This window comes from Accipiter gentilis, chromosome 2, assembly GCF_929443795.1.
Source record: "Accipiter gentilis chromosome 2, bAccGen1.1, whole genome shotgun sequence".
Taxonomy (NCBI): Eukaryota; Metazoa; Chordata; class Aves; order Accipitriformes; family Accipitridae; genus Astur; species Astur gentilis.
Window position 1 is genome coordinate 50,412,728 of NC_064881.1, and position 27,133 is coordinate 50,439,860.

Sequence of the window (27,133 nt, forward strand, 5' to 3'; positions counted from 1 at the left end):
CATTACTACCAGAAAACTACATAAGTAAAATCTCAAAAAGAAAAATATAACCTGTTGAAACTGCCCCTCAGAAACACCGTCTCTGTAGAAGATTATACGAGTTGGTTTAAATCTAGTTGATTTGTAGAACTGAATCAGCAGCTCCCTGACCATGGCAGCCAAATCTTGGATGATTTCTTGGCGGTGCTGCTGGACCCGAACAGTGGCACAGTATCGATTAGGATGAGCATCCATACTTCCTACAACCTGTTGAAAAAAATGCATAGTAACAAACCAACCTTAAAAGCACTTTAATAAAGGTATTTCATCGAGATAACTGCACTATCTTTTTAACAGCATCTTGTAAACTAAGGGGTTGACCTAGCAAAGATGTAGTCAAAATCATGAAGTGCTTGGAAGACCTTTGAGTTTAGTCTACCTGTGGCAACATACCCTGCTTAAAGAGAAAACTTTTTTTAAAAGACTAATTTCCTATTTGTACCTACATACAGTTAAAAACAAAATACAATTTGGAGCAGTGATACCATGAAACCATAGATTTAGTTAGGACTGCAGCACAGGAATTTGAACTCGTGAAGACCAAGTCGCTTTCTGGCACACTGTGGATGAATCCATAAAATTGAAATGGTGAGGCACCACAGAAATATCCACACCAAAGAGACACTGCTTGCTAAGGGAAGGGATTTTTCTGTTTATGAAACATCAAAATTCATATATTGTAAAAGTGGCATGGGACTTAAAAAATAATCAGACAAACAGAAAAAAAATATCAGAATTCCATATGTCAAATGTCACAACTAAGCACATCTCCACCTGGTCTTCCCTGGACACACGTGTTTAACATTTTAAAACAGGTATTTGTTTATTTAGCACCACAGGCTAAGATACTGAACATGCTGTCACCAAAGATCTTCATTATTAAATAAGCCAGAGCAGCCATTACAGGTGTTTGACATAACACAAGTCAAAGGCCATTCCCTGTATTTAAGGAGTACATTTCCAAGAGATTACTGCATTTTGTGTCATCAGGAAGCTTGAATCCCCCAAAACCACAACTGAGCTAGCTTAGTTTCCTATCAGTAACGGATAGATTCTTACCATTTTTAACTGCTGAAAAAGCAGATTTAAACATGCACCAGCTCATTACAGGTTGCTGACAAATAACAGCTAATAGAAGAGCTCCTCTGTGTATTAATAGCTGCTCAGGCATTTTACAAGCTAACACACACATTTAAGTAATTAGTATCAGAGCAAGCTCTCCAAAGTTTCATTAGATTCCTGCACAAAAATTATTATAATAGTACTATAATTAGGAAATCAGGAGAAGTGGACCACAAAAGAATTTAAAGTAATAAAATGCATTAGAGTTGAGCAGCAGGAGAGAGCAGGGGTTAAAGATCATTATACAATTTACTTACTGCAGCAATGGAAGGTTTTTTTCCATCTCCAGCTGGCGGATGAGTTACATCTGCACCAAGGAATATGACAGGCTGTTGAAATACTGGTGGTCTGATAAAGAGAAAGCAAGTTTGTAAAAGCAGCAAGGCTTATGCTTAATAAAGTGCATTATAACTCAAGTAAATAGCACTCTATACTCTTGCAGTAAATTAGTCAACAATTTGCACTTGATCAGAGTTGGTCACTCATACTGTGACAGTAATTAGAAATTCTGATTAGGGTTCTCTTTCTAAATACTTAGGCATATTTTTAAAGCATAACTAATTGTTGCGTTTCATTAAAAGTGAGTAAAAAAGCCACCAAGCTTTTTTTTTTTAACTTGGAGAATTGCAGCCTTTATTAATTAAACCATAGAAAAGAATAACAGTTGATTCCTTAGCAACAAATGGCACCTGAGAAAATTAAACGACCGTGCTCATATACACATGCTACAATTTCATTTCTGAGCACAAAACTAGTGTTGGTAAGGAAATACAAAAATTGTGGATATCATAGGTTTGGGATTTTTTTAAACTACGCTTCAAAGTTTTAAACAAACCTTTAGGTTAAGATACCGATCCACTGCATCAAGAGTGGAACACCAAAACACTACGTTGGATGTTTTAAGCTTCAACTCTATTCCTCAATAAAACAATTTTAAATAGGAAATCTTAGGCCATGAGAATTTTTTGGTGTTTATGTGGGTGTGTGTGGGAACGGTTATGTAGACAGATTCAGCTGTTTTCAGACCTTCTCTGAAAAGGAATTTGAAGGTAATTATAACAATGTAACTTACAATGCAATCATACAAATAAAAAGCTGTTCTATTCCCATCCCCTCAACCAACAAATAAAGAGTTCTGTTTTAAATACCCCAAACCTGCACTTTTTCAGAACACCTAGGTGTGTGTAGTTGTGCCATATTTTTCCACCCCTTAACTCCATTTTCATGGATGCATCGTTTATTGGTATAAAGAACAGAATTCAACTTTCTGGCCACATTGTTGTCAACACATGAGACTTTATGTTTATGAATCCAGCATATAACTACTTATACGGTGTGTGTGTTTGTTTTGTTTCCACAGCAGTATCTTAAACCCCTTTTTGAAAAACAAAACTGAAAAAACAACAGCAAAAAAACACTGTGCCTTTTTGAAATGCATGCTCTGTAATACAATGATTTTTTTAGTTGCTTTAATAGGAGTCTCCAACAAGCACATTACCCAGGCTGGGTATATTTAGTTCAATAAACAGAATTTAACAAGACAGACAAAATATATATCCCTTCTGATAACGTGTTCTTTTTTTTCCCTCCCTAAGTACTTGCTGGATTATTTTTCAGCAGCTGCCTTCTGACTAGCCTAAATACAAAAGTGAAAATTTCCTTATCTGTGCAAAACAGATTGTTGACTTCTTTGAAACAGGCTCCCAAGAACGATGTAGCAGGTTATTCCCTGAGCTCTCTCCACAACTTGAAAAGCAATGATTGTAAAAACACCATCTTTTTAGTGACTTACAAACCTAGTTGTTCATTTTGCTTAAAGTAACTTTATATATCTTTATGCTAGCCTTCTCTAGCCTGCAGAGGTAAGACAAAACAAGCTGTATTTTGTTCGTTCTTCGATTAGAATTTCTTGTCACCGATTTGTCAATAAAATTCATGAAAAGTTTCAATTCAAGAACGTTTGTTTTAAGATGATACACACACCAAATTTAGTGTTTTACAGCAGGGTCTCTCCTTTTTTACAAATAACAAGATACTTATTTCACTCCCATTCACCTATATATATACAGGACTTCAGTGACATGTCAGATACAGAACTCAACAGTATCAAAGTAACTTGACAGAATACAGTCACAGTATAACTAAGACTTATCAATGTAATACTAATAAGAAATTGCAAGGTAAACTGGATCTGGAAACCAGTTAAGAGTTTTCTGCTCCCAGCTTTTGGTTTTTTAAATGCCTATGTAAGTTAAGACATACCCTCAACAAAATGGAGAATCTTGACCACAATTAAATGATAAGGGAAAAGGCACTACTATTCAAGATGGTCTCTAATTGTTTCCGAAAACTCACAAGCAAATAAAGTATTTTAAACTTTTCATTCAAATGAAAGTTGTATACTTCAATGGTCAGATTGCAATAACAATATTTTTATTATAAATTTCAACTGGAACAAGTATTCCTCTCCAGTCTTTGTAACTTAACTTGCAGGACTATCTATTAGAAGCCAAAAGATAGTTCATCTGAAGAGTCGCTTATGCTACCGTGCTATGACTACAAATAAAAGCACTGAGTTATCTTAATATGACACACATTCTCTTTACAATACAATACCCTCTTCCTCTCTGAAAGATGGCTTACCTTCCCTGTGGCAGTAAAATATTATTTACGCCTCCTAATTTGACATTTATTTTTAAGCAAAGGTTAGACAGAGTTTGCGGTGTTGTTCTTTGCACATTTTTCATCTGAACACACTGTGTAGCCATTCCCAGCACAGTGTCGCCAACACGCTTCACTTCCGCTGCAAAACAAAGAAAAAACAAAATACTTGCATATTGCAAATCAAACGATGTAGGCGACGTTAATTCAGTGACAATTAACTAAGAGTTTAAAGTTTACAGAAGAGTTTAAAGTTTAAAGAAACAAGAAAAAAACTAAAACCGAAGCCCAACCCCAGCCTCCAGTAAACCTCCTCCCAGTTCCGAACTGTTCCACCTGCCAACTGCGCAGTAACTGGGTCCTAAATGTAACTATGGGCACTGTTGGCTTAGTTTAACAAAGATTTTTTTAAAAAAGTTACACTAATTGTAATTTTAGAGCTAGTGTTTTATCAGCAGCATGGAAAAACTTTTGGCTAATAAAGTAGGTAATGTGGATAATATTAGGATGATGAGCACTTGTTTCATTATTAAACACTGGACTAGTAATGCAAACTTAATAGTAACATGTTGAGTAATATTCAGCCAACCAGTTTATCAGTCCATCACTGCACGTTTATCACTTGCATAAAAAGTGGCCAGTTTAGCAAAGGATGTCCCATAAAAACTCCAAAACAAACTCGTTAAGACCTGTACTATTCAAAAGGTAAAACAAATCCTATTGTTACCAATGAAATTGAGACTTAAAGACTTGAAGAGAGCCATACTCTTACACTCAGGAAGAGAAGAAATTTAGGCTCCAAGACAGGGTCAGAGAAGATGAAACCCCACCTTTGGCAACAGGAGAGGGAAGGAGGCTTTTTGAGGAGCAGGGTGAGAAGAGGAGAAAAGACAAGACAAGAATATGGAAGAGCGCAGGGAGAAAATACAGAGCAATGATTAGAGGGGGCAGAAAGAACTATAATTAAAGATAATGACAAGGAAAGCAGATGAGAGTGGTACCACATCCTCTCAGTGGTTAAGTAAACAGTCCCCTTTTCATGCCAAGCAGGAAAGTGAAAATGTCATTTTGCACTGAATTTCTACTGAACAAATTAGAGATGAGCCACTTCCTTTGCAAGGCTGAAGTCAAGGGGGGGGAAAAAGGTACTATTTTGTTAAGATTCCTTTTTTAATCTCTCTTTTTATCTTATAGGAGATAATTTGGGGAAGAGAAAGTTAGGAAATTATTTTCTGCTGTATTAAATTGGTGAGAGTGAGGGATGGGATAAAACAAATCTGCAGCTGCTTGGTAGATCTGAGCCACTAGAGAAGAGAGAGTCCATGAAGCTATGGGACAAAAATAGTGGCTGGTGCTGCAATTAGGCAAGGTAAGTGAAAAAACAGGAAGGCAGGATAGGAAAATGAAGTCTTGGCTATAGGAAGATCTAGTTAGAACCAAAATGCATAGTTACATGGTTCTTGAGGTCATTGCTTCTTCAATCACTTGGAATTTTCAGCACATAAATTACAGTAAGAATATTTTAATCCACAGCATATCAATTTCATCAATTTCACAAAAGCCCTGGTTTACCTTTCTCACTCACAAACTGCATCTCAAATGCAACCAACGGGAAGAACGTGGAAAAGCAAATTAAAAGCACAGACAAAAATAATGAAAAGAATATAAAACACCACGCAGCACAAGAATAAAAATAATTTATAGCCCATTTCCTAAATGGAATTTATATAGTTAAACCAGAATCAAACTTCTCTCATTAGATACTTCACCAGAAATACATGGTATTGTGACTGAAACACACATGCTCATGATTTGCACTTACTGACCATAGACTGGCGTTTTTCCTGGTAAAATTACTACAACAAGCTGCAGCCCAGTGTAAGTGTTCTTGAGATGTCTGAACATGGGCTCCACACTGTCAGCTCCCTGCGCGTATTTACAGAAGCACGGCTGCCCCTGGATTGGCATTCCTGCATCTCTGGAAATTTTCCTCAGTTGTTCTGTAAAGGACCTAAAGGATGCAAATAGATTAGATTCTCACGTAGCAAAATCCATCTTGATTTTCATTCTAATTTTTAATGTAACAATCCTGTTGAACTTGCAGAGTTGCGCTGTCCTAAAACCTAGGAATTTACCCCAAATGCATCTTGAATTGACTGTGCCTATGTAGTCACTGAAGGAAAGATGGGAAGATGAGGAAATACACTGTATAAATAACACCATTACTAAAAACTTCATTTCCAAAGCAAATTCCACCTTATTTAATATTTCTACAAGATACAGTATAAGCTACTTTTTGCAAAAACACTACAACAATGATATTTTGGATAGCCCGCTCTACCATACTTCCATGTGGTGTCACAGTGCAGGTTTATTATCCTGGTTTCAGTTGGAATACAGTTAATTTTCTTCTTAGGAGCTGGTATAGTGCTGTGTTTTGGATTTAGGTTGAGAATAATGTTGATAACACATTGATTTTTTTTAGGTGTTGCTAAGCAGGGTTTATATTAAATCAAGGACTTTTCAGCTTTCTATACTGCCCTGCCAGTGGAAGCTGGGAGTGCAAAAGAAACTAGGAGAGACAGAGCAGGGACAGCTGATGCTAACGACACAAAGGGCTACTCCATGCCATATTATGCCATGCCCAGTATAAAAACTGGGGGAAGTTGGCTGGGGGTACTGCAGCTCAGGGATCAACTGGACAGCAGTCAGCAGGTGGTGAGCAACTGTATTGTACGTCCCTTGTTTTGTATATTCTAGTAGTCGGAGTAGTAGCAGTTATTTTCCCTTCCCTTTCTGTCCTATTAAACTGTCTTTATCTTAACCCACGAGTTTTACTCCCCCCCCCCCCCGATTATCTCCACATCCCACTGTGGGGGGGTGAGGGGAGTGAGCAAGCAGCTCCATGGTGCATAATTGCCAGCTGGGGTTAAACCACAACACCTGTAGAGCAGAGTACTTGGTGCAGAAGGGACCAACATCCACACTACATGTGTTTCTGGGACTTTTTTGTCAAAAGTGGCTGTAGTCTGGGGGGGAGATGCACATTGTACATTCAGACTGCTCCTTGATGCAGAACATGGTATGGCAATCGGTGACCATCAAGGAGCATCACTTCAAATACGCACTCCTCATCCAAACTAAAAGACTAGTGCAGATGCACCCAGAGGTGTCCTTCTTTCTTCTTTGGCACTTGGTTTCATGACCAGCACAGTAAACATGATTCCAGGTAGCAATGCCTAACTGACACAAATGCTGACAAAGCCCCTTTTGTTATTTTGGAGTGGATGCCCCAATAGGTGTCTAAAAAGTTGCTTGTCTTCAAAGGGTGCCAGATAATAGAGTCTTACCCACTGAGAGGGTGCGAAGATTTAGTTTCTTCCAAACCTATTGTTAACTTTTATGAATCATAACAGTCTGTGAGCTTCAGCCCTGCAGCTTGTGGCTTCTTGCAGATTATAGGCACATTAAGCATTTTCCCTGGCAAAACAGGCACTCACCGCTATAAGCAGAGTCAGTAGCAGAACATGCAAGTCTAAAAATGCAGAGGTTTTGAGCCTTTAGAAGTCCATCTCTAAGTGTGGTGTCTAAGGGGAAAGTTTCTTTCCCTGTTCTGGAGAAGTAAAACCGGATGATTTTGAAGAGTTTTAGGGATTTTGAAGGTGTTTACTCTGACAGATCTACAGTAGCCAAGTTCCAACTTGCTCAACAAGATGCAACAAGATTCAACTGGATGCAGCCATATTTTTAGTATGAAGGAATCTCCCTTCACAGTAAGGAGAAAGTCTAAGCCATCAAATAATATTATTTTGGCTCATTATGTTGAAGACGTCTGCCTCTCTCTCAAAACTGACTAACTTCTCCTATGCAGCATTTCCACTAGAAGCAACAGTGTGGAAGGGAAAATTCTCTGGCAGCAAGCATAGTTCCTGCCATGTACCTGGAAAGAACAAGTCCCTAGCTTTACACAATGTGAAGAAAAGCAAAAGATCAGACTCCCACTGTTCACTCACAACTTGTTAGGGAAAAATTCCCGAGCTATTTGGCAAATTATCTAAAGGAACACTGTTATGGCAATACCATTACTATGAAAAAATGCTGTCTTTCATGCACCTTACACAGGGCAGCTGAGTCACCTGCTAGGGCAGCTGTAAGAGCTGCACTTGCCCATGCATGAAGGGAAAGCAAATGCGTGCAAAAGAAGGAATTAAGACAATCCATCTACACAAGCATGCACACTTTCCCTGATCTGAGAACGATAGATATCACTTTTAACAATAGTCTTTTCAACAATCATGTTCCATCCAAATTTGAAAGTTTCATTCAATGCTCAAAGTCAACAAAACAACTAGCCCTATTCATCTTGCAAATACAGCAACTTGCACATGATGGTAACTCCAGAGGGTAGAAAGTTTTAGACAAAAGTTGTATTGCTTCTTTAAATTTTCCTTTTAAATAAGCTCTGCACAAATAAATCTATTCTGTATAACCAGGAAAAGAACCTAAGATGACATACATGTTAGCTTTCACTCTTGACAAATAGTGATAAACACCCATCAATTACCTCATTTCAGTCATCTTAAACTCTGTCCTAAGGCCCCACTGGTCAGAAACCTGCCATACGGCATAAAATGCTTTTGGTAAGTCTGTTTTGGAGGATTTCATGATGCTAGTGTTGAAATCATATTGGCGTCATTCAAAACACAGAGACAGACCTTCAAAAGCACTGTTAAAGATGTACTGCCATATGTTAAACAACTTAACAAAATATATATTCTAAATAAATAAATAAATTAAATTATGTTATTTCCATATATAATAAATAATAAAATCACCATTTTATGAAACACACTTACTTCAGATGAACTTCAGTGCATTGGCGCTGGGGAGCAAAGCATGCAATTGCCCAAACCTTTATTTCAATTCCAGTGTGAAACTGTTTATTCCTCATGTCCCAGACTCCTTGAACTGGTGTAGCAATTGCTTTATTCTGGAAGTGGAAGAAAAAAAAATACCACAAAACCAAAACACTAATGCAAAAATTGATTCATGCTAACAAAAATCAGTTATGCTTCCAATTCCCTCCAACCAGCAGGCTATTTATATTCTCAGGTCTTTCTCTCCACTGTTCAAACATCTATCCTATCTTATAAACATCATTCTATCACTGTAGCAAGACAGCTTGCTAGCCAGGTGAAAAATAAAGCTCATATTATTCTATTTATTGTTGATAGTTTCCTTTGGTTGTATAAATCATCAGCAGAGAGAAATTACATATGGGTAGTAAGTCAGACTAATGCTTGGTATGTAATGTTAACAGGAACGTACATCTCTACAGTGACTTTACAACCACTCAGTGAACTTCCCAAAAGCAAGTTAAGTATTATCGGTATTTTACACATCACTAAGTAGAGGCAAATAGTGGTTCGATGTCACTCACACAATTCTAGAAAAAATGTGAACAAGCTGACAAAAGATGATCAGTTATTCAACTTTGACCTGCGCAACACTTTTTTCCTCCCATCAAGCAGACGTTACTGTGATGGGTTATTTAGAGGACAAGGGATATAATAAGATGACTAAAGTAATTCTGGTGATGTTAATTACCTTAATAAGTATTAGTATCCTGTATATGTTTTAGACAAGTTACCATGACGTCTGCCTTCTCATTTAGCAGCAACAGCTAAGATTTATAGAAATTTTTCAGGACACACGCACAAATTTGGCAATTCATTTTGCAGAGTTGTGTCTGCTGAAGGCAGTACCTCCCCCGCTCCGACTTTCCATCATTCATCTGCCATTAAGCTCTTGTTCCCCCTGTTCCCCTGCTGCCAGAACAGTTCATGAGAGCACTCTCCCTAATCAGGATCAGGCAAAGACAGCTGGGTTATCTTAACCTGTCAGTGAAGGAAGGTTTGAGCTAATCTGCCCAATATTGTCTGAAGAGCTTTAGGTAAAAAAGATGCAAGATCCTTTCCCATTGCGGGTTTACGGAGGTAGCAGCCCAATTTGTGCATAGGGACATAAATATCATCAGAAGCCTCCACAAATTAAGTTAAGTCATCCCAGCTACCAAAGCTTTCATCTTGCATAAAAATAAGACACATTATATAACTGATAGAAAAATCCTTTTCTCAAGCTTTTTTTAAAAGACAGTAGGAAGATTGTGTCAGAAAGGCCATCTGAAAAACCATTGTAAAGAAAAAAACCTGTGAGTAAATACTCCAACAGGAAGACATGGCTCTAGAGAAAAAACATGTTGATAAAGATAATACCTTAAGATAGCTGTCCTAAACACAGCTGCTCCACCCAGGACACTCAAAACCAACCAGAAGTTCAGGAAGATTTCAGAGGTAAGAGAGGAAAATGTGAACAGTAGTAATTGAAGTTGTCTCTGTTCTCCTCCACACATTGATTTAAACCACTATTGGCAGGTTTCCTCTTGCAATACACAATAAAACAGTGTGCAAAGACAAAATACACAAATTTTTCTCTGGAGTTTACATAAATGCACTTCTAACCTAGCTTTACTTTTGGAAATAAAGAAACAATTGAGGGAGATGCAAAATGGCCAGTACATTTAAGGACTTTCAAAACTTACATGTAAGTTCTAAACATTACACCTGTGATGACTTTATCCCATTACATCCAACATCATTAATTTAAAACAACCATATTACAGAAGTTATCGCAGCTGGTAACGGAAGATATCACATATTGTACAGTATCTGTTGAACATACCCTGCCTCCATAGAGGATTGAAGGAGGCTGTAGAACTCTGCCGGTCACATCTGTCATTTCATCTTTGACCATTATTCCAAATTCACGAACGTAAGGGTCGGTATTAAAACTGGCACTCCGCATCTGAAATTAAAAGGAATTAGGTTTTTCTTACAGAAAAAAGAAGTTCTTTTTATGAGATCTAAAACTTTCTGGGATAACCCATACTTGGGCACATACCCCTTATATATGGGTGACGCCACACATCCAGAGCCTCTGTTAATTCCACTTAAGTGGAATTGCCTCAAAATTTGAGATAAAGCACCAAAAACCCACTTGAAAACCTCTTGTGAGAATGCATTTCTCTGATTAATGGAGAAAGGCTTATAGAAACACGCTCATAACCTCTGTGTAGCACACAAACTAGTCAGTATCTGCTAATGGCAAGAGAAAAATTAAGTCCATTACTATGCTTCACTCATCTTCAACAGAACACTCACCAATTTGCTAATCTCTTCTTGACGGTCAGGTGCTGATCTGGCAGTTGCTCGAATCATAGTGGAAGTTTGATTGTCAGTGAGTTTCTTTATGCATCTTTGTCCTGCCACTATGTTGCACACCTAAAATATCCCCGCACAAAGGAAGTTAAAAAACACAATGCAACTGGTTTATGGTTTGGGCCCACCCCCCACCCCGTTGCTGCACTACTCAGTTTCTCAGTTTCTAAAATTGGCTACTCAAAAAACAGTCTGTCAACATTTGAGCCTTTTCACCTCTAACCTCCTTCCCCCATTCCCAGAATACAGTATTATCTAAAAGTTTACTTGCCTCCAGAGGAAGGTATGTGTGTTTCTGCTCCTGTCCAACTTGTAAACATGGAAGGTGAGGATAGCGTAAAACTAATTTGTGCCTGTCCTTAAAATACTGAGCTACAGTGCATTCAACTGTTTGTCCATTCTCCTGCTGAAGTGGGAATCTATTGGAAATCAAATATGAAAATGAGCCATTACTTTATGTAGAATACTTTCCCACACTTGCTCAATACACTTGGCACAAGTTAAGCTCACTGATGATTTAAGCTATCTTGCTGAAATGATATAAGTGTACTTCTATAATTAAGACTCCACCATTGGAACTACCACGTGTCTTCTAACAGTACCACAGAAGGCTATTTCTCTAACATTGGTAATACCTGATGCTGTAACTTAAGTTTCCTAAGAGTGGGTGCCTTAGAGAAAGACTAATGTTTTCTGCTTATTTGGGAGACTTGCAGTACTACATTTTATGATACGCCACGCACAGAAAATAGTAAGCCTACTCTAAGAGTTGCAAAACCAATTACTGCTTCAGAAATGCATTTCTGTCTGTACATTACAAGCATATCTCCATATATGCACACACATTTGCATATACTTACATCAAGGTGGCACAAATATTGTCTTTTCATTAATATAATATATCACTGAAAGAGCATGAAACAAAGCCCAAACAATTAAATACCAGATTTAGATACTGATCAGTTATCACCTTGTATAAAAGTTGGTATCAGTTTTGTTCCTTATATTACTTTCTTAAAAATGGGAATAAATACCTCCATATTCAAGCTATCTGCAAATCTCTATTTCTCCAGAGGAGAAATAGATTGGTAATAAGCAAGATTAGAAATATGATCCCAGTTGGCACTACTTTTCTACTCAACAGTTCTGAGAAACACTACCCTACCAATAGGGCTCCCTGTTCTTCCAACGTTGAAGAAATCCGTAAATGAAAAAACAAACAAACCAACCCCACAGAGTTAAAACAAAGTGATTGGTTCAAATATCATGACATTCATTATAGAATAAAAATAGAACAAAAAGAACAGCAAAATTAGGAAAACACTTTGAGATGTATTTTAAAAGTGTTGACCAAAGAAAGTATCATTTTTCAGGACAACTTTTCCTATGTCAGTAAGGCAGCCAAGATATAAACATAAGTTTAAAAAGAAGCAAAATACTTTACGTTTGGTGACTTGCTGGTCGTCTGGTGACATTGCACACTCTGTACTTCCTTTTCATTTGTCCACAGTGTGTTATCTCCACCTTTAGACCTAAAAATTGGAAAACACGTATCACCAATTCTTCCAAATCGAGGTGTCAGCCCCTAAAATGCTACACAAGACTACTTAAACTCTTAAGTAAAATTAGTCACTATGTAGCATGTTCTCCAAGCACCACAGGTTACACCAGACAGAACTCAAAAAACCAATTTATAGTCTTAAAATTCAAAAACCCTGAGCTTCAGCCAAAGTTCCACAACGAATTTTAGAGACAAGATGAAACCCGAAAGCCCCAAGAGGTTGCAGATGAAGTTGAGTGCATTCAGTGAATTCCAATTCTGCACCTCTAAGGAAGTCCAGGATGGCGGAAAGAAAAAATGGGCACACAACCTCCTTGAAACAAAAAGCTTTTTTATACTTTATGTCTAAACATATGGTGTCTGTGAGACCTCCAACTATTGCAAGAAACCCTCAACTAATGAACTGGGGCAGGAGAGGGGGAAAATACCCATACAGCCTCTAGGAGCCCATGGGAATGAGGCCATAGGGCTTTATTCTTCCTTTAAGACAAACATCTGTTGCAAACCCCACCAGCACAAAAGCCAAGCCCACGTGAAAAGCCAATAACTTCTAGAAGAAAAAAATTATCCACCCCAAACCAGCACAACAGCTACCTGTGAAGAAGTGTTTCTAATTTACCATTACCCACAAATATAAGCTTGAATGCAGCATTTTCATTTATATTACTTTCATGCTCAGGCAGAAACAGATGTATGTGGACTCGGAATAGGAAAGAGGCAGCTGTAGAGAAAAATTCCTCACATACCTGCACGTGTATATAAACTCAGGCTCCTGCTGAATAAGGTGCGTATTTCCCCTATCTGTCAAAAGCACTAATAACTTGCCAAACAGACTACTTTCTCCACATCATTTATTACATCTCGAAGTGCCATCTATTATAAAACCTTCAATAAATATCAAGTTTTCATTAATACCTCTGAAATCTGTATCACGGTATTTTTATTAAAAGATAAACTGTTACCTCAATACCTCAATTTACAACTAGCTTTGCTGCAAATTTAAGATGACTTCTTCTATCTGAAGAATGAAAATCCTCACAGAAAAAAAAAATGACAATAGCAGCCAGCAATCCAGTGCCCCATTATTTCTTCCAAAACATTTACAGCCAGTACAAACTAAGGATTTATTTATACTTTTCTTTGTAACAGAATTCTAGTTGGGCAAAGGTGATTTTGTGGAAACAAGGAAGCTGCGTGATAGATTTATGGAGTTTTTCTTTTTTAATTTGCTTGCTTTCTATCTAGCATATCATGGAGGAAAGACCTCGATTTTCCAGAAGAAACCTTCAGTGAACAAAACCAGTAATATTGCTCCTTCCTGCTCTTTGATTCAGTCATTACGTATTAGAATAACTGTAATTTACTTCCAGGACAGTAAATGTATGGAATATACCTAAGTATGCAAAAACACATTGCTAAATTATTGGTAAAATCTGGAATATGAAAATCTTGACATTAGCAATTGGAAAAATGCAAGATCAGGTAATTTATAAAAAAACTTAAATCCCAGTCTTTGTAAACAATTTGAAATCATCAAATTAGGAACTAGAATATCTTTGTCATGGAACTGGGACTGGCACTACCAGGTCATTTCAAAAGTAAAAAATGTGAAATTTTTCTATTTCTAACTGTTAACTCATATTTAGAGATGGAGGTACTTTAAGAAGAGTAAAGCACTACAGTATATATAACTGCTAAATACAATAAAGCACTACTCATTTAGGAAGATAAATTGGTTTTAAGGATACTGACATAGTAAGGGATGCTACTCTACATGCTAAAAGGAGAAGATCTCAGTAGCACTTCTCCACTGAAATGTTGCCAGATGCCAACACACACCAGTAACTTTGACATTACACAATCAAGTGGTGGTGAGGCACACACACACAAAAAAAAAAAAAGGTATGTCAAGAGAACCTATTCTTAAATGAGGAGAAGCTTGTACAAGTCACAAGCCAGTAACTAATCTCACTAAAACAGTCATCCATCTGCTAGAAAGTTTTAGTTCAGCCCATCACTTACGAGTAAAACATATCATCTTCATTGTTTCACTAAAGCCCTTTCATTAAGGGCAAAGCTAATTAAACTGCCCTCTATTTGCCACAGGCAAAATGCACACACACATATAGTTACCACAGATTCTTGAATATGTGATAATTTACTTATGTGTATACCTGACCCTTAAACGTGGCTGGTTCAACAAATAAACTCACTTAACTCCTTGTACTAGTCACACATCAAATCTAAAGCCACATGCTTCCCTAAAGTGACCCAACTTTGCTTATATTCACAAAGTGACTCTGTCAAGCTACAGAGATTAACCGTAGTAAGAAAAAAAGACCAGCAGACTGAAACATAACATTGATCAGTAGAATTCTGAAAGCCTTGAAATACATGTAAGTAATAAAATGATTCTTGCCTCTTAGTTTTGATTTAAAAAAAAAAAAAAAAAAAAAAAAAAGGTATGTGCACTGTTTGTTGTGACAGCTGTCTCCCAATCAGGCAACTGCTATAGAAAACATTTTGAACATGTAGTAGTAACATATCAGACAGAATAAAGCAGTTTTATGTAATTCAATTATTACCTTTTATTTCTTTGGTAAACTTTACCCTTTGGGAATCTGTCAGAGGTTTTTGTTGTTCGTCAATACTTTTGAAGTCCAAAACTTCACATACAAACTCGATAACTGGCTGTGCTTTGTAAAATGCTGTTGCAGATACTGTGGACAAAAACGTTAATGTTCTATTACAACAATACTGAGGAAATTTCTAAGAAATCCAACAAATGGAACTATATTTTTGCCTTTCCATTGAAAGAGAAAGAAGGAACAAGAAAAGATTTTTATAGGACCTACCATCAATATTTAACATCATTTTCCATAATGAAGGTCTGACTGATTGATGGAAGCCAAACCAAACTTCTCTGCCACCCCCCAATGGATTTGAGCACCCTTCTGATGCTGTAAAAAAAGATCGCCCCACAGGAGTATATCTGCAATAAAGAAAATAAATTCAGATCATAAAACTGAAGCAAAAAAAAATTGCAATAAAGCCATAACTAATGCAAATTCCTATTCACAAAAGCACAGAAATGTCAGTGATTCAAATTACCAATAATCTGAGATTCCCGTCAGGACTCAGGTTACACGTCTCAAAATCCAGCTAGTTACAGTAAGAAACAAGCTACTACTCATGTTTGTTTAAATTTATTTTCAGTATACTCCTTACTATACCTACTAATTCAAACAAAAAGCATTAATAACTTTTTTTGTACTCTATTAAAAATTCAGCTACGCTTCAGTAAGAAAATAATTTTAAAACTCTGCTATTAAAACAACAACAATGTAATAATCTCTCCCTTTACTTGTGCATAGCTGTCTCTGAAATCCATGGAAACTTTGCACGGGTAAACAACTGATCTAATATATTTTTGATGCCTCTCATCTTGGTAATTCAGTACTGCACACTTAGTATCAAACTAATCAAAACCAGCGCCAATATGTTTCTCTGAACAAAGATGTGTGACTAACTAGTCTGGGCTGTTTTCTATGTTGCAAAACCTGACTAAAGTGATTTTTTTTTTTTTTTTTTTTTTTAATCCTTAATGTGAGGATAAAGTCAATGTAATATAAGGCCATTTAAAGATATTTACATAAATTTAACTTATTTTCTCTCTTTAGCCCTTCAAAATAGGAAAGTTCAGCCCTATTAGGCTTTGTTCTTTACTTTCCAATTAAATCTAATTTGAACAGTGGTCTTAAGCGACTTGTTTCACGGCAGCAGAATTAAACCCAGTATCTCTTGGGTTTGACTGCAAATGCTATAGATCCCACTTGCTTGGAAACAAACCCAAATAATTTTCAAGCTTTTCTTTTCTATAAAAATAGCTATACTGGGCGACATCTATATCCCCCTAGCACAGTAACCTTTGTACAAAATTGGCAACCAACATCTGCCCAAGGACACATAGGCACAGGGTAACAAGTTTTAAAAACACCCTTACACGTCTACCAACCTCCAACTACTTTCCATTCAGGGAGGGCTTCCTTCTCTGAGGCCTACAGAGAAATGGGGTACAGGTGAGATGGCAGGGCACCCCCGACCTGAGAGCACACAAACATGGAACGAGTCTGAAGACCAGTGGGGAAAGGGACTTGTGTCCAGGCTGGAGGCTCCTAATTCCACCAGATGAGCAGAAAAGCACCGTGTTGCCTCTTGCCCGAGTATGCCATCTGCCAGCTAGCTATTATTTTGGTTGAGCTATGAAAGCACATCCTACCCAAAAAGCCACTGAAGCGATTCAGATAACAATGCAGCCTCCTAAACAACGTCACGGTCTTCCCCTCACCTCATGGAAGGCAAGTGCCTCATCACTACATCCAGTGCCTGGATGGTTTCAAACGGGACACTTGGCAGCCGACCAGAAAGAGCATCATGTAAAGCCTGCAAACTCACACAGGACATCCACTTTATAGCCACCTTAAATATTCTGTCCTTTCCTTCTCCCGGCAGCGTGACCTCCAGCTCCACCTGCAACAATGCCAAACAACAAACCAAGATGATTCTTTCCATTTAAAGGGGAAAATGGAAGGGGCTTGGAAAGGACGATGGATTCCTCTGAACAGCGCTATAAAGCATGGGAAGAGACAAAAAGCAATGATGAAGAAACAACATACATTAGGTACAGCCTCTTTTTACAGCTAGATCTTTCCAAAGGTGTATTTCAGAAAGCTGGTGTGCTTCCCAACTGGCACCTATCTCCCTCTTGGAGGCAACATTAAAAGTGCTTGCACAGAACTGGGAGGTCTCAGTGAAGATCCGATAACCTGATTTTGGATACCCAACACATACTAATGCATCACCGCTCATGTCAGCTCCTGCATGCCTAAAATAAAACGAGGTCTGTCACTACCTGCCAAGATTCATGAATTTCTGGTATTCACTCTCTAGAGCACCAGAGTACTTTGTATACTATTACTGTAGACATAGTTCAAATGAGAGAAATAAAATCCACAAGGACCTTTCAAAAAGAAAATAAAACACACACACCTCCACCCCCCAAAACAAACAAACAAAAAATCCCACAAAAGCCATCAGCCCAAAACCCTCTGATTTTATACCAAAGAAAGAATAAATGATGACCCCCAAGTACTAGGGATGCCATCAGGCAGGAAACAGGGGCACTCCTTTGACGCATTATGCCCTACTTTGAATTTTTTTCTCTAAGAAACTCTGGCGAACTACATTATGGTAAATTACTTTAGCCAATTACTTCTAATTACATGTGATGCTGATCTCTCCTCTGTACTAAAACAAAGAAAGCCTGAGCACTGAAGTTCATAAACCAACTAAAATTAAGGCTTGTCTGAAATGATTAGCAGTTCTGGGAGCGACTACAAAAAATAACAAGACCAGAGTATCCTTTGTGCTGGATATAAACAAAAGCATTGCATTTTCCTGTCCTAGGGAGCTTACAATTTAAATATAAAAGACATCCACTTAAAAGACAAACTGTAATTAGTGGGCCAGCAAAAATAATACATGGGTAACGGTGAGCTAATATATGCAATCATCTGGTCTTTTGCGATAGTTAGCTTCTTCACTCAAAAAATAGGAAGGAAAGATAAAACACAAATAATAAGCCTTACTGTACCCCCCAAAAATGACAATTTATAGTAGGCAGTCAAAATTAGTATTACAGCCACATCTTTCCTCTAGTACAAACATCATTCACCAGGAGACTCGAGCAAAGGAAGGAGCTGTATGGCTGCGGGAAGGCAACAGGAACTGGAGTCTGGTAATTGTGGGGTCGCTGGTCTGAATCTGGCCTGTAAGATTAACTCTACTGAAAAGCTGTGCAAATAAAGGAACAGGTTTTCAGCTGACACAGCTTGAAAGCCTTCTATGAAGGCTTTTTTCCCCACTACACCATCAGAAAGTCTTCAACTTGCACCTCATTTACAGCAGATGGAAGATGTCTGTTGCACCCAAGTAGCATTTTCCTTTAAACTTCTCTTCTCCTCCAAATCAAGTTTCATAATTTCTATTATTCCTGATACTGTTAATAAGGAACTGATCTGATTATTAACAACTTTGGTACCCTTAATTTAAAAAAAAAAAATTAAAAATGCATTTTATTTTTCCCCCCTCCTGGTTTCAATTCACAAACCTCCTTCGCCATGATGGAATGGAAAAAGATAAGTAACAGGACTGCCTGTGTTGCAGTATCTGTGTCCCTGGTGGAAATAAAAGACCCAGGATTGAAGAATTTCTATTCCAGTTGCTAGACTGCAAATACCGATTAAGTTTAGCATAGCTGTGATGGTGAATTCATACTGCTGAATTTGGCCCAAACAGTTTTTGCTGCTGGGTCTAACTCCACTTCAAAACAGTTGAATTAAGAGTCACTGCTCAAATAAGTAAGGTTTAAATCTAACTTTCCAGGTTTCCTTCCTTTAATATCTCACCTGAACTACATGCTGTGAAGAGTTTATGTTTAAAAAAAAAAGAAGATACATTAGGACCAAAAAATGTGTCCTTAATCCACATCCACAAGATCCCCATATACTCTTAGGCACTGCTAATCACAATTTAATCGCTCAGTAATATTTTATTTATCCCACTCTATATTTTTAAGGGCAAATGAACACACTCACGTTTGAGAGAGTAAGCAAAATATGGAAAGTTTCAAGACAAAGTAGTTTCAAATAGGAATTTTACCATGTACTTTACTATTAGGAATAAACTCTAAAGCCAAATTTAATGTTTGATTTACTACAGTTTTACCAGGTGTAATCCATACCCAAAGAAAAAATTTACTATCTCAGCCACCAACCTACTACCTGCTAGATGCATTGCTAAATTGCAACACAGTGGAGATAATTTTGTAGCTTAAGGAATTAAGTGAAAGGGAAGTTACTGTAGGGATGTTAAAAATCATTAAGCCTGTGGAAAAATTTGAAAACCATTCTTAAAAAGAATAGCTCTTGTAGCTTATGTAGTCTGATCAACTCAAACAAGTCAACATATCACTGTTTAAAAATAATAATAATTAAGCTTGACCATGTGTTTCTGTGGAATTCTCAGTACTCCTTTTCCTCTATAAAATATATGCAACATGATTATTCTGTCCTGTTTTGAGAATACGATATAGCTTTTCTCTATTAATCTAAGAGCTTTTCCTTCCCAGGGATTCAGAGGAAAACAGATGCACAGTTTCCAATCAAATATCCGGGTACCTATCTCCCATGGACTTGTTTGGGAATCTCAAGCTATGGATGTAAGAAAGAGGTCTGCTTCTGTCATGTACAGAGTCATTAGCAGTACTTCAGATAGACAAAGTCAAGAGGAGTAAGGTTGTGGCCATAGGCAGGATTAACACTCTCCTTCTGAAAAAAAAGAGAACAGCAGTAGGATTTTTGTATCAAACTGCAGCTTGGTTCACTCTTAATTACTCTTTTTCTAATGAAAGACTGCTTAAGATGTATGTTAACATACATCAGTTGTTCTTGAATCTTGCTAGGTAAGAAAACTTTCAAGTTCAGTTAAAATTTAATTCTAGCTCTTAATGGTACAAGGACATTTTAGGGCAATAACACAGTAACGCAGCGGAGGTGACCTGGGCTTTCTCTTGGAACCTACGAGGAAAGAGGAGACTATTAATCTTCATACCTTGACAGTGTCCTATACATTTCTTTCTGCTCTATGTATACAAGTAAATACTAAGAAATATTCTGTTAATATTTACACATTGCATGTTTGTTCCAAAAGGCCTAAAGAAATGAAGGAAGGAAAGAGTGAAAACAAGGTACAATAAGGAAGGAATGAAAATAGGTATGATAACCATGAAGGCCAAGCAGAAAAGTGTTTATATAATAGAAGAAGTTATAAAAGAAGCAAGGTTGTCAGCAAGGACACAAAAAAAAACCAAACCCCAGAACAACCACCACCACCAAGAGATAAGGACAGAGTGCATTAATTAAGTTAAAGAGCAAGGGGGGGATAAAAATGTTGGCAATTTGGTTTCAGCCTTCTGTTTAAGCATCAGTTCTTCCACTACTGATGTACCCTGCAAGTAAATCAAGGTCTTCTTCCACTTAGATTAAGCTTCATCTATTAATCACTGTATGTTCATGAATCTTTTCAATATGATCCTAAATGTAATCAGATGTGCAGTAAACTTGCTACATTTGTTATGTACAGAACAGCCAAAGAAAACCCCAAAGAAACCTAATCTAATTATGGTGGAGGAAAGTCCTAATACCTACAAGCTTTAAACTGGTTTAAACCACACTTAAACTAATTTAGCACCATGTAAAAATTTCCCTCGTTAAGTTAAATTTCCCCATGTCTGATTTAAACCAGCTGAAGATTTATCTCTGTTAGCTCTTTCCTCCAGGGTAATAACATTAATATATGTATGGCAGAACAACCAACAAAGTCCTATATCCCATGGGAAATAGGGAAAAAAATATGTGTTTATTAAAAACGAGCTTAAATGTGAGCCACAGATGAAACTATCTGAACCATCTTGTGCTGACCTCCGCTAAAACCGGTTTCCTCAGTGACCGCCTTTTGCAAATGATCGTCACTCTGGCTAGATAATTCTGTCCCACCCAAAATGGTTAACATCATGAAAGTCAGCCTTTTCCCAGCTGTACATGACAACATTCATTTACATGGACACAAAGGAAATGGGGCATCAAAAGCATTTCCTGCTGACACACTGTCACTAGACTTCATTTTTACCATGTATGATTTAGTATCTGCGGGCTTTAAAATCCAAAGCATAAAGAATCAAGTCCTATTTGGTCAGCAGGCATTCAGACACAGAAGGAACAGGAGGAGGAGGTCATCTCATCCAGTTCCCAATGAGAGTAGGGTCAACTTGCATCTCACAAAGTCTCATTAGATCCAAGGACTAATGTGATCCCAGTTTGTTTATCCTCCAAAGATAAACAATTTTTCATTTATCTTTACTTACTAAATGTATAACTTCATACTTGTCATAAAATATTATTGTCAGTCATCCACAAGTTGGAAAGTTTTATAGTTATAAGATAACTCTGCATGCATTCAGAGAAATTGTTTAAACCCCTAGGAGACTCATCAAGTATTATTCCACCTTTGGCAAATACTTTGCAATCTTATCTGTCAAATCTGTAGGAACTGGAATACTGTATGTGAAAGCAATTAAAAAAAATCAAATCTCTAATACTTTTAATGATTCCTTTATAGTTTTCCCAGATGTTACCTTATTAGTTAATGAAAAATAATTAAGACTGAGTAGAGACTGACCTTTACTGTATGACATTCACTTAAATACATTTGGGGGAAATAAAAATTACACATATGAGATTAAGAGCTTGATTCAGGTAGAACTATTAACTATGCCAAGCACTACACAAGCATACAATATGAGACAGCAAAGGACAGCATGAACATGAACTATTTTATAGCACACTGCTACTGAATTTCAGAAGACTTGAGCTCTCTTCCCAGTTTTATAACAACCACATTTCCACATTTCTCTGTATCTCCCCTTCCCTCTTACATTTTACTTTTGTGCACTTAGGTTGTAGTCAACTTCTATGGGATACAACATTCTTCACCTGCACCCACAGCAAAAGGTTAAAATGGTCTCTGGGAACTACCGTAGTACAAACAAGTAGGAAGAATGACTGTATCCTCAAGTGTTCCATCTAAATAAAAAAAGCCACAGAAAATTCAATCTGATATTAGACCACAGATGTGTAGGCTAAATTATTTTATAGGGTTTGTGTGTTCGCGTGTTCCAGCACAGTCCCTTCTGCTTCACCAGTCAATGAGCACAGATGTGGGTACTCTTTGCAGCTACAACCAGAGTGACCAAAGAGGTCACCGCCCCACATATAGAGCCAGCAAACAGAACATGCGAGTCCTCTTCAATCGCCCCAGGGCTAAGCTAGCAGGTCTTAACCTGTGCAGTTTAAATTCATTTGGCTCTCATGTCATAAAGGATTAGGGAAGAGGTTCCATACAGGCAATGGAGGGATGGAGGAGTTTCTTTCAGCTAGTGGATAGCAAGAATCAGCTTACAGTGGGCTTTGATGAGATTAACGAGCTGACACAACAGCTTGCTGCTGCCCAGAGGGGTGCTTCCACTCCCCTCTCCCAAACTCAACTGTGCTTGCACTTTCTCCCTAGTGCCACTACGGAGCTTGTCCACTGTCTTGGGCAGTTGATCCAGCTCACCAAACCAGCAGAAACCACACAAGTGGGGAGAAAGAGAGGGAGGAAAAGAGGTATACAGGAATGGGAGCAAGCATTTTGAGGGCAACAAACTCACACTTCTGTCCTGGCAAACCACACGCTGAGCAAAGTGGCAACAGAAGGAGAAATCTATTCCAGAAATATAAAATCAGTTTCTATCAGTTATCAAAAAGGCTCTGCAAATATTACATTAAAATCTCCAATTAGAAACTTCTCTATTTAAAACTTACTTTATCTCTCCCAATGGGAAGTGGCATAGCTGTATAAAGGTTTTTTCTTCCATCAAACACCGGTTTGCGATCCCCAAAAATCTGGGTTTTAAAGTGCTGAACCATATGCTCCACTATTTCTCTGAAAGTACAAAAAGATTACGTTAATTCAACTTTTTACTTTTAAAGTAGCAGATGAACTCTAATGCTAATATCTATGAATAGAGGCACTAGGCAAATGAAATGTTTGTCCACTGTTGGGCATTAAAGGCAAGATTTGACTGATCTGAATTAAAACAACCTTTTCACAGACTAAACTGTTTTCTTAAAGCAGCTATTTTTAGCTTTTTCAGATTGAAACTTTCCTTCCTCTTTTCTGTGATGTACTGAAAGTGGTAAAGTGAAAGCTCATTTTGAGCTTGAGAGAGCATGAGAGGTGCTTGGTATTCCCTGGGGGGCTTCTGCTCCCCTGTCCTACAGCCCTTTCTGCAGATGACCTTGGGCCAAAAGCTCAGCAACCTGAGAAGCTTTCAAAAAAAGAGAAAAAAAAAAAATCATTATCCAAGCCTACAGCCTTAGTGTAAGGACAATAGTTCTATGATGACAGTGATATCCAAACTTTTTGCATCGCACTGAAAGAGTACTTTTAAATGTAATTTTTTCATGTAAGCAACAAAATTGGGATCCATCCAACAAACCTGGGTATACACATTCACCAGAACCTGTACATATTAAAAATACATATTAATTTAATTAAGCATAGCTGGAATTAGGTTGCACATTTGTATGAATGAGGTAACCACTCACAAAGCTCTTGTCAAACCACAGTGTTTACACACTGGTCATGCAAAGCAGTTCACCAGCTGATGAGAGGTCTGTTGGAATAATAACACCCTTTGATGCCAAAGGTCTTTGGTCCAAATGTCCCGAAGAGACATGCTTCAGGCTATCTGTATCACAAGTCTGTAAAATCCAAAATCCATCAGCAGTCTGCAATACGCTGCCTACAAGATCCTTAACATACAGCTTGGGGCTAAAGGGCATTAAGAAGTTAAACTGACACAGAAAGGAAACCACAGCATACTCTTTCTTCAGCATCATTGTCAACTAGCAGCTCGGAGAGGCTGCAGCTAACTATTTCATACACCTTGACTTGGAAAGGCAATTAACCCAGCATACGGTTAGATATTATAGTGATGCAAAAAGCTGAGATGAAACTCTGAATTCATTCAAGGAAAGAATGAAGACTGGTTTAATTCAGTTTATTTACCGTGTGACAAGGCTTTAAGACAAGATGCGTCCATTGAAAGAAACTTGCCTGACCTCCTGAGAAGTACGAATAAAACTTGACCCCACAATTTCTGCCTCAGGTCTGCAATGTCTGACTAAACAAGCACATAATTTGGAGGGTGGGAGGAAGGAGGTATTTTTCAACTTTGAGTTAAAGATTGAACAATGGAAAACCCATTCTTTTACTGAGCAACTTCTTCCGATTGTGAGCTACTTTATATAAAAATGAACACTTCCACTTAAGCTTCATACCACATTTAGCAATGGTATTTCTCAGCTGTGGGTGGAGATATCTTAATGAAAAGTAAGTTATTTTTCCATGTGAGGTTAAAAGAAGAGTTATCTACCAATTCACTAATTTCAGCCCTTTGGGACTACTATTCTACCGAGATGATGCAAGCACGTCTAGAACTCAGGGCCAGCAACTGCAAGCGAAGTTCATCTTGAACCTTGTACGAGTCCTGTGAATTGTGAATTAATTAATTGTCCTGTGAATTAAGTCTTGTGATAAACCGAGGGCATCCACAGTGCAGAGCCAAACTCACATTGCCCACTCTGCCTATTTAACTATCCAAATAGATCTGGCCTTTCTGCAACATGTGAAGAATTGTAGCCAGACTGTACTGATTTGGCACAGCAGCACATCATCTCAGCTCTGTGTTTTCCAGTCCTGCTCCAGCTCATGTCCCGTCTGTGTGGAACTTGCATGTACACTGTACGCATCCCTGCAGGGGGTCTGCAGGGTCACAGTCCAAGCTGTACTAAGTCCTAGAATAAAACTGAAGAACACAGCTGGGACAGATGAGGGAGTAGCGTAAATGAAAATAAAATCTCCCTCTATCCTTTCTAGAGGTTACAACATATAAAGTAATGATAAAAACTACTTACTATAAATATACATCTGAATCATATGACCAAAATACTAGAAATGTGTAAGCCAGCTGAAAAAGCATCATTTAGAATTGGACTACACGTGCGAACTGCATAATCCTATATACATATATATAAGCACACACAAAAATGTAGGTATACATGTAGGACTGAAAGGTCACAGCTCACAAAAACCCAGGTGCAGGTGACTGCATGTACATCTACAGGGTAACACACGCAGGAATAAGCACTCAAAAGAAACAGAACACACACTTCATTAAGTGAAAATTAAATTCATTTCTCGACTAGCCTAAAAATTAAATTTATAAGATTACCACAGGAAAAAAATGGGACAGCAAAGCATAGAGATGCTGCTTTATGAAAATGCTATCATTACCAACTCTTTAGTATAACAGTGGATAGAGCACTCCAATTTATTAATTCACATTAAGAAAACTTTGGCTTTCAGGTGGCTTTTTGACTCCACACTTTGTTCGTGCTCATGACTACATATTCCACCCATGTGATCTTTTTTTAACAAGGAAAGGTTTTACTCTTGAATATATAAACATGCCATTCCGATCCTCTACAGTCGAGATGTAGGTAGTTATGAAGATGACACTTGTGGTTTCCAGTTAGTGCCAAGTCTTGTTCTCAAGTTTCACTTCTGACAACACCACTCTTTTTCAAGTCAATGAGGTTGCCACACTGTGACTAATAGGGCACATATGCAAAATGCAAGACCTAATTGCTTGTTTCCTTGGCCAACCGATCCATGTTTTCACCTTGCAATCTGTTTCAGGAGCATATCTTTCCCTTATATAGCATCGACTGATGAAGGATAATTTCTTACCTAATTTAGTCCCTCCACAATCCTCTCACAGCAGCACAAACAAATGGGGTTTGCCTCCCCTTGTCAGTAGGGCAAGGTGGGAAAACAAACTGGTAACACCAACTCCCTGCTGAAGAGCTTGTCAGCCAATTGCACTCCAATATTTAACCAAGCAATACTAAGAAACATATTTATCAAGTTGACTTATACTGACCTAGCTCCACCAGAGTCAATACAGTTTATCTATCTGTCACCAGTGGCTTTAATCATCAGCATCTTAAGATGCTGACAAGTTCAATCAAAATAAGGGATGATTAGCACTGAAATCTTGAATTGGTACAGAAAGGCTTGGAGAAAGAAAGTGGCTTTTGAGGGATATGCAAAGTTGGAAGCCATCAGTACAAACAATGACTAAAGAGAGACACATCCTCCAACCCTCAATGAAGACAGGCACACGGCTCCAGCATTTTCAAAGGAAAACAAGACTGTAAATAAACTGAGGAAAAGCAAAGCACAGTATTACCTGTTAACTCTTCTGGGGCATTTTTCTGGCTTTATATCCAATTCGTAATGGTAGATATCTATTTTAGGAATGTCCATTTCAAAGAAGTTGGCCTGCAGTTTGATTGTTCTCCCAGAAGTGCCAAAATCTGGTCGAGGAGGAGGTTTAAAGGCATATCCCTGTATTGGTGGTGGCAATGGCGGAGGAGGTGCAAGCACTGAAAAAAGAGAAAGCACAAATTAGCCATCAGCTGTAACAAATCGACAGTTAAACAAATTTACAGGCTATTTGACCAATAAAGCACAGCACATTTAAATCTGTAACTTTTTTTAAACAATCCAAAAACTGAAAAAAAACCCAGCCTATCAGGAACCCATGAATTTTGATTGTCTTCTTCCCACACTGGTTCACCATTTGCTGTATTTCCTAGCCCTGATTACTGAACAAAGTCTTCAAATGAATTGCATTTTCCTATACTACAAGTCAGCTGGGTTGGAATTTGAGCAGCCAAGCAGGCAC

At 37.8% G+C, this 27,133-nt stretch overlaps 1 protein-coding gene across 3 annotated transcripts in view; it reads right to left on the minus strand.

Moving 5' to 3' along the window:
- Window positions 1-27,133, minus strand: part of AGO2 (argonaute RISC catalytic component 2) — a 63,929-nt gene that overhangs the window by 15,769 nt on the left and 21,027 nt on the right. Inside the window, exons 2-15 of one of the 3 annotated variants that reach the window (XM_049819723.1) lie at window positions 26,636-26,831; window positions 23,142-23,262; window positions 17,009-17,190; window positions 15,516-15,652; window positions 15,246-15,380; window positions 12,544-12,631; window positions 11,371-11,518; window positions 11,043-11,162; window positions 10,564-10,686; window positions 8,679-8,812; window positions 5,649-5,833; window positions 3,805-3,964; window positions 1,419-1,509; window positions 52-246 (exon numbers count right to left, since the gene is read on the minus strand). In XM_049819723.1, coding sequence (XP_049675680.1) covers window positions 52-246; window positions 1,419-1,509; window positions 3,805-3,964; window positions 5,649-5,833; window positions 8,679-8,812; window positions 10,564-10,686; window positions 11,043-11,162; window positions 11,371-11,518; window positions 12,544-12,631; window positions 15,246-15,380; window positions 15,516-15,652; window positions 17,009-17,190; window positions 23,142-23,262; window positions 26,636-26,831 — 2,015 coding nt within the window. Of the gene's footprint in view, window positions 1-51; window positions 247-1,418; window positions 1,510-3,804; window positions 3,965-5,648; window positions 5,834-8,678; window positions 8,813-10,563; window positions 10,687-11,042; window positions 11,163-11,370; window positions 11,519-12,543; window positions 12,632-15,245; window positions 15,381-15,515; window positions 15,653-17,008; window positions 17,194-23,141; window positions 23,263-26,635; window positions 26,832-27,133 lie in introns of those variants that run through there. The other 2 variants (XM_049819713.1, XM_049819732.1) reach the window with 2 other exon arrangements.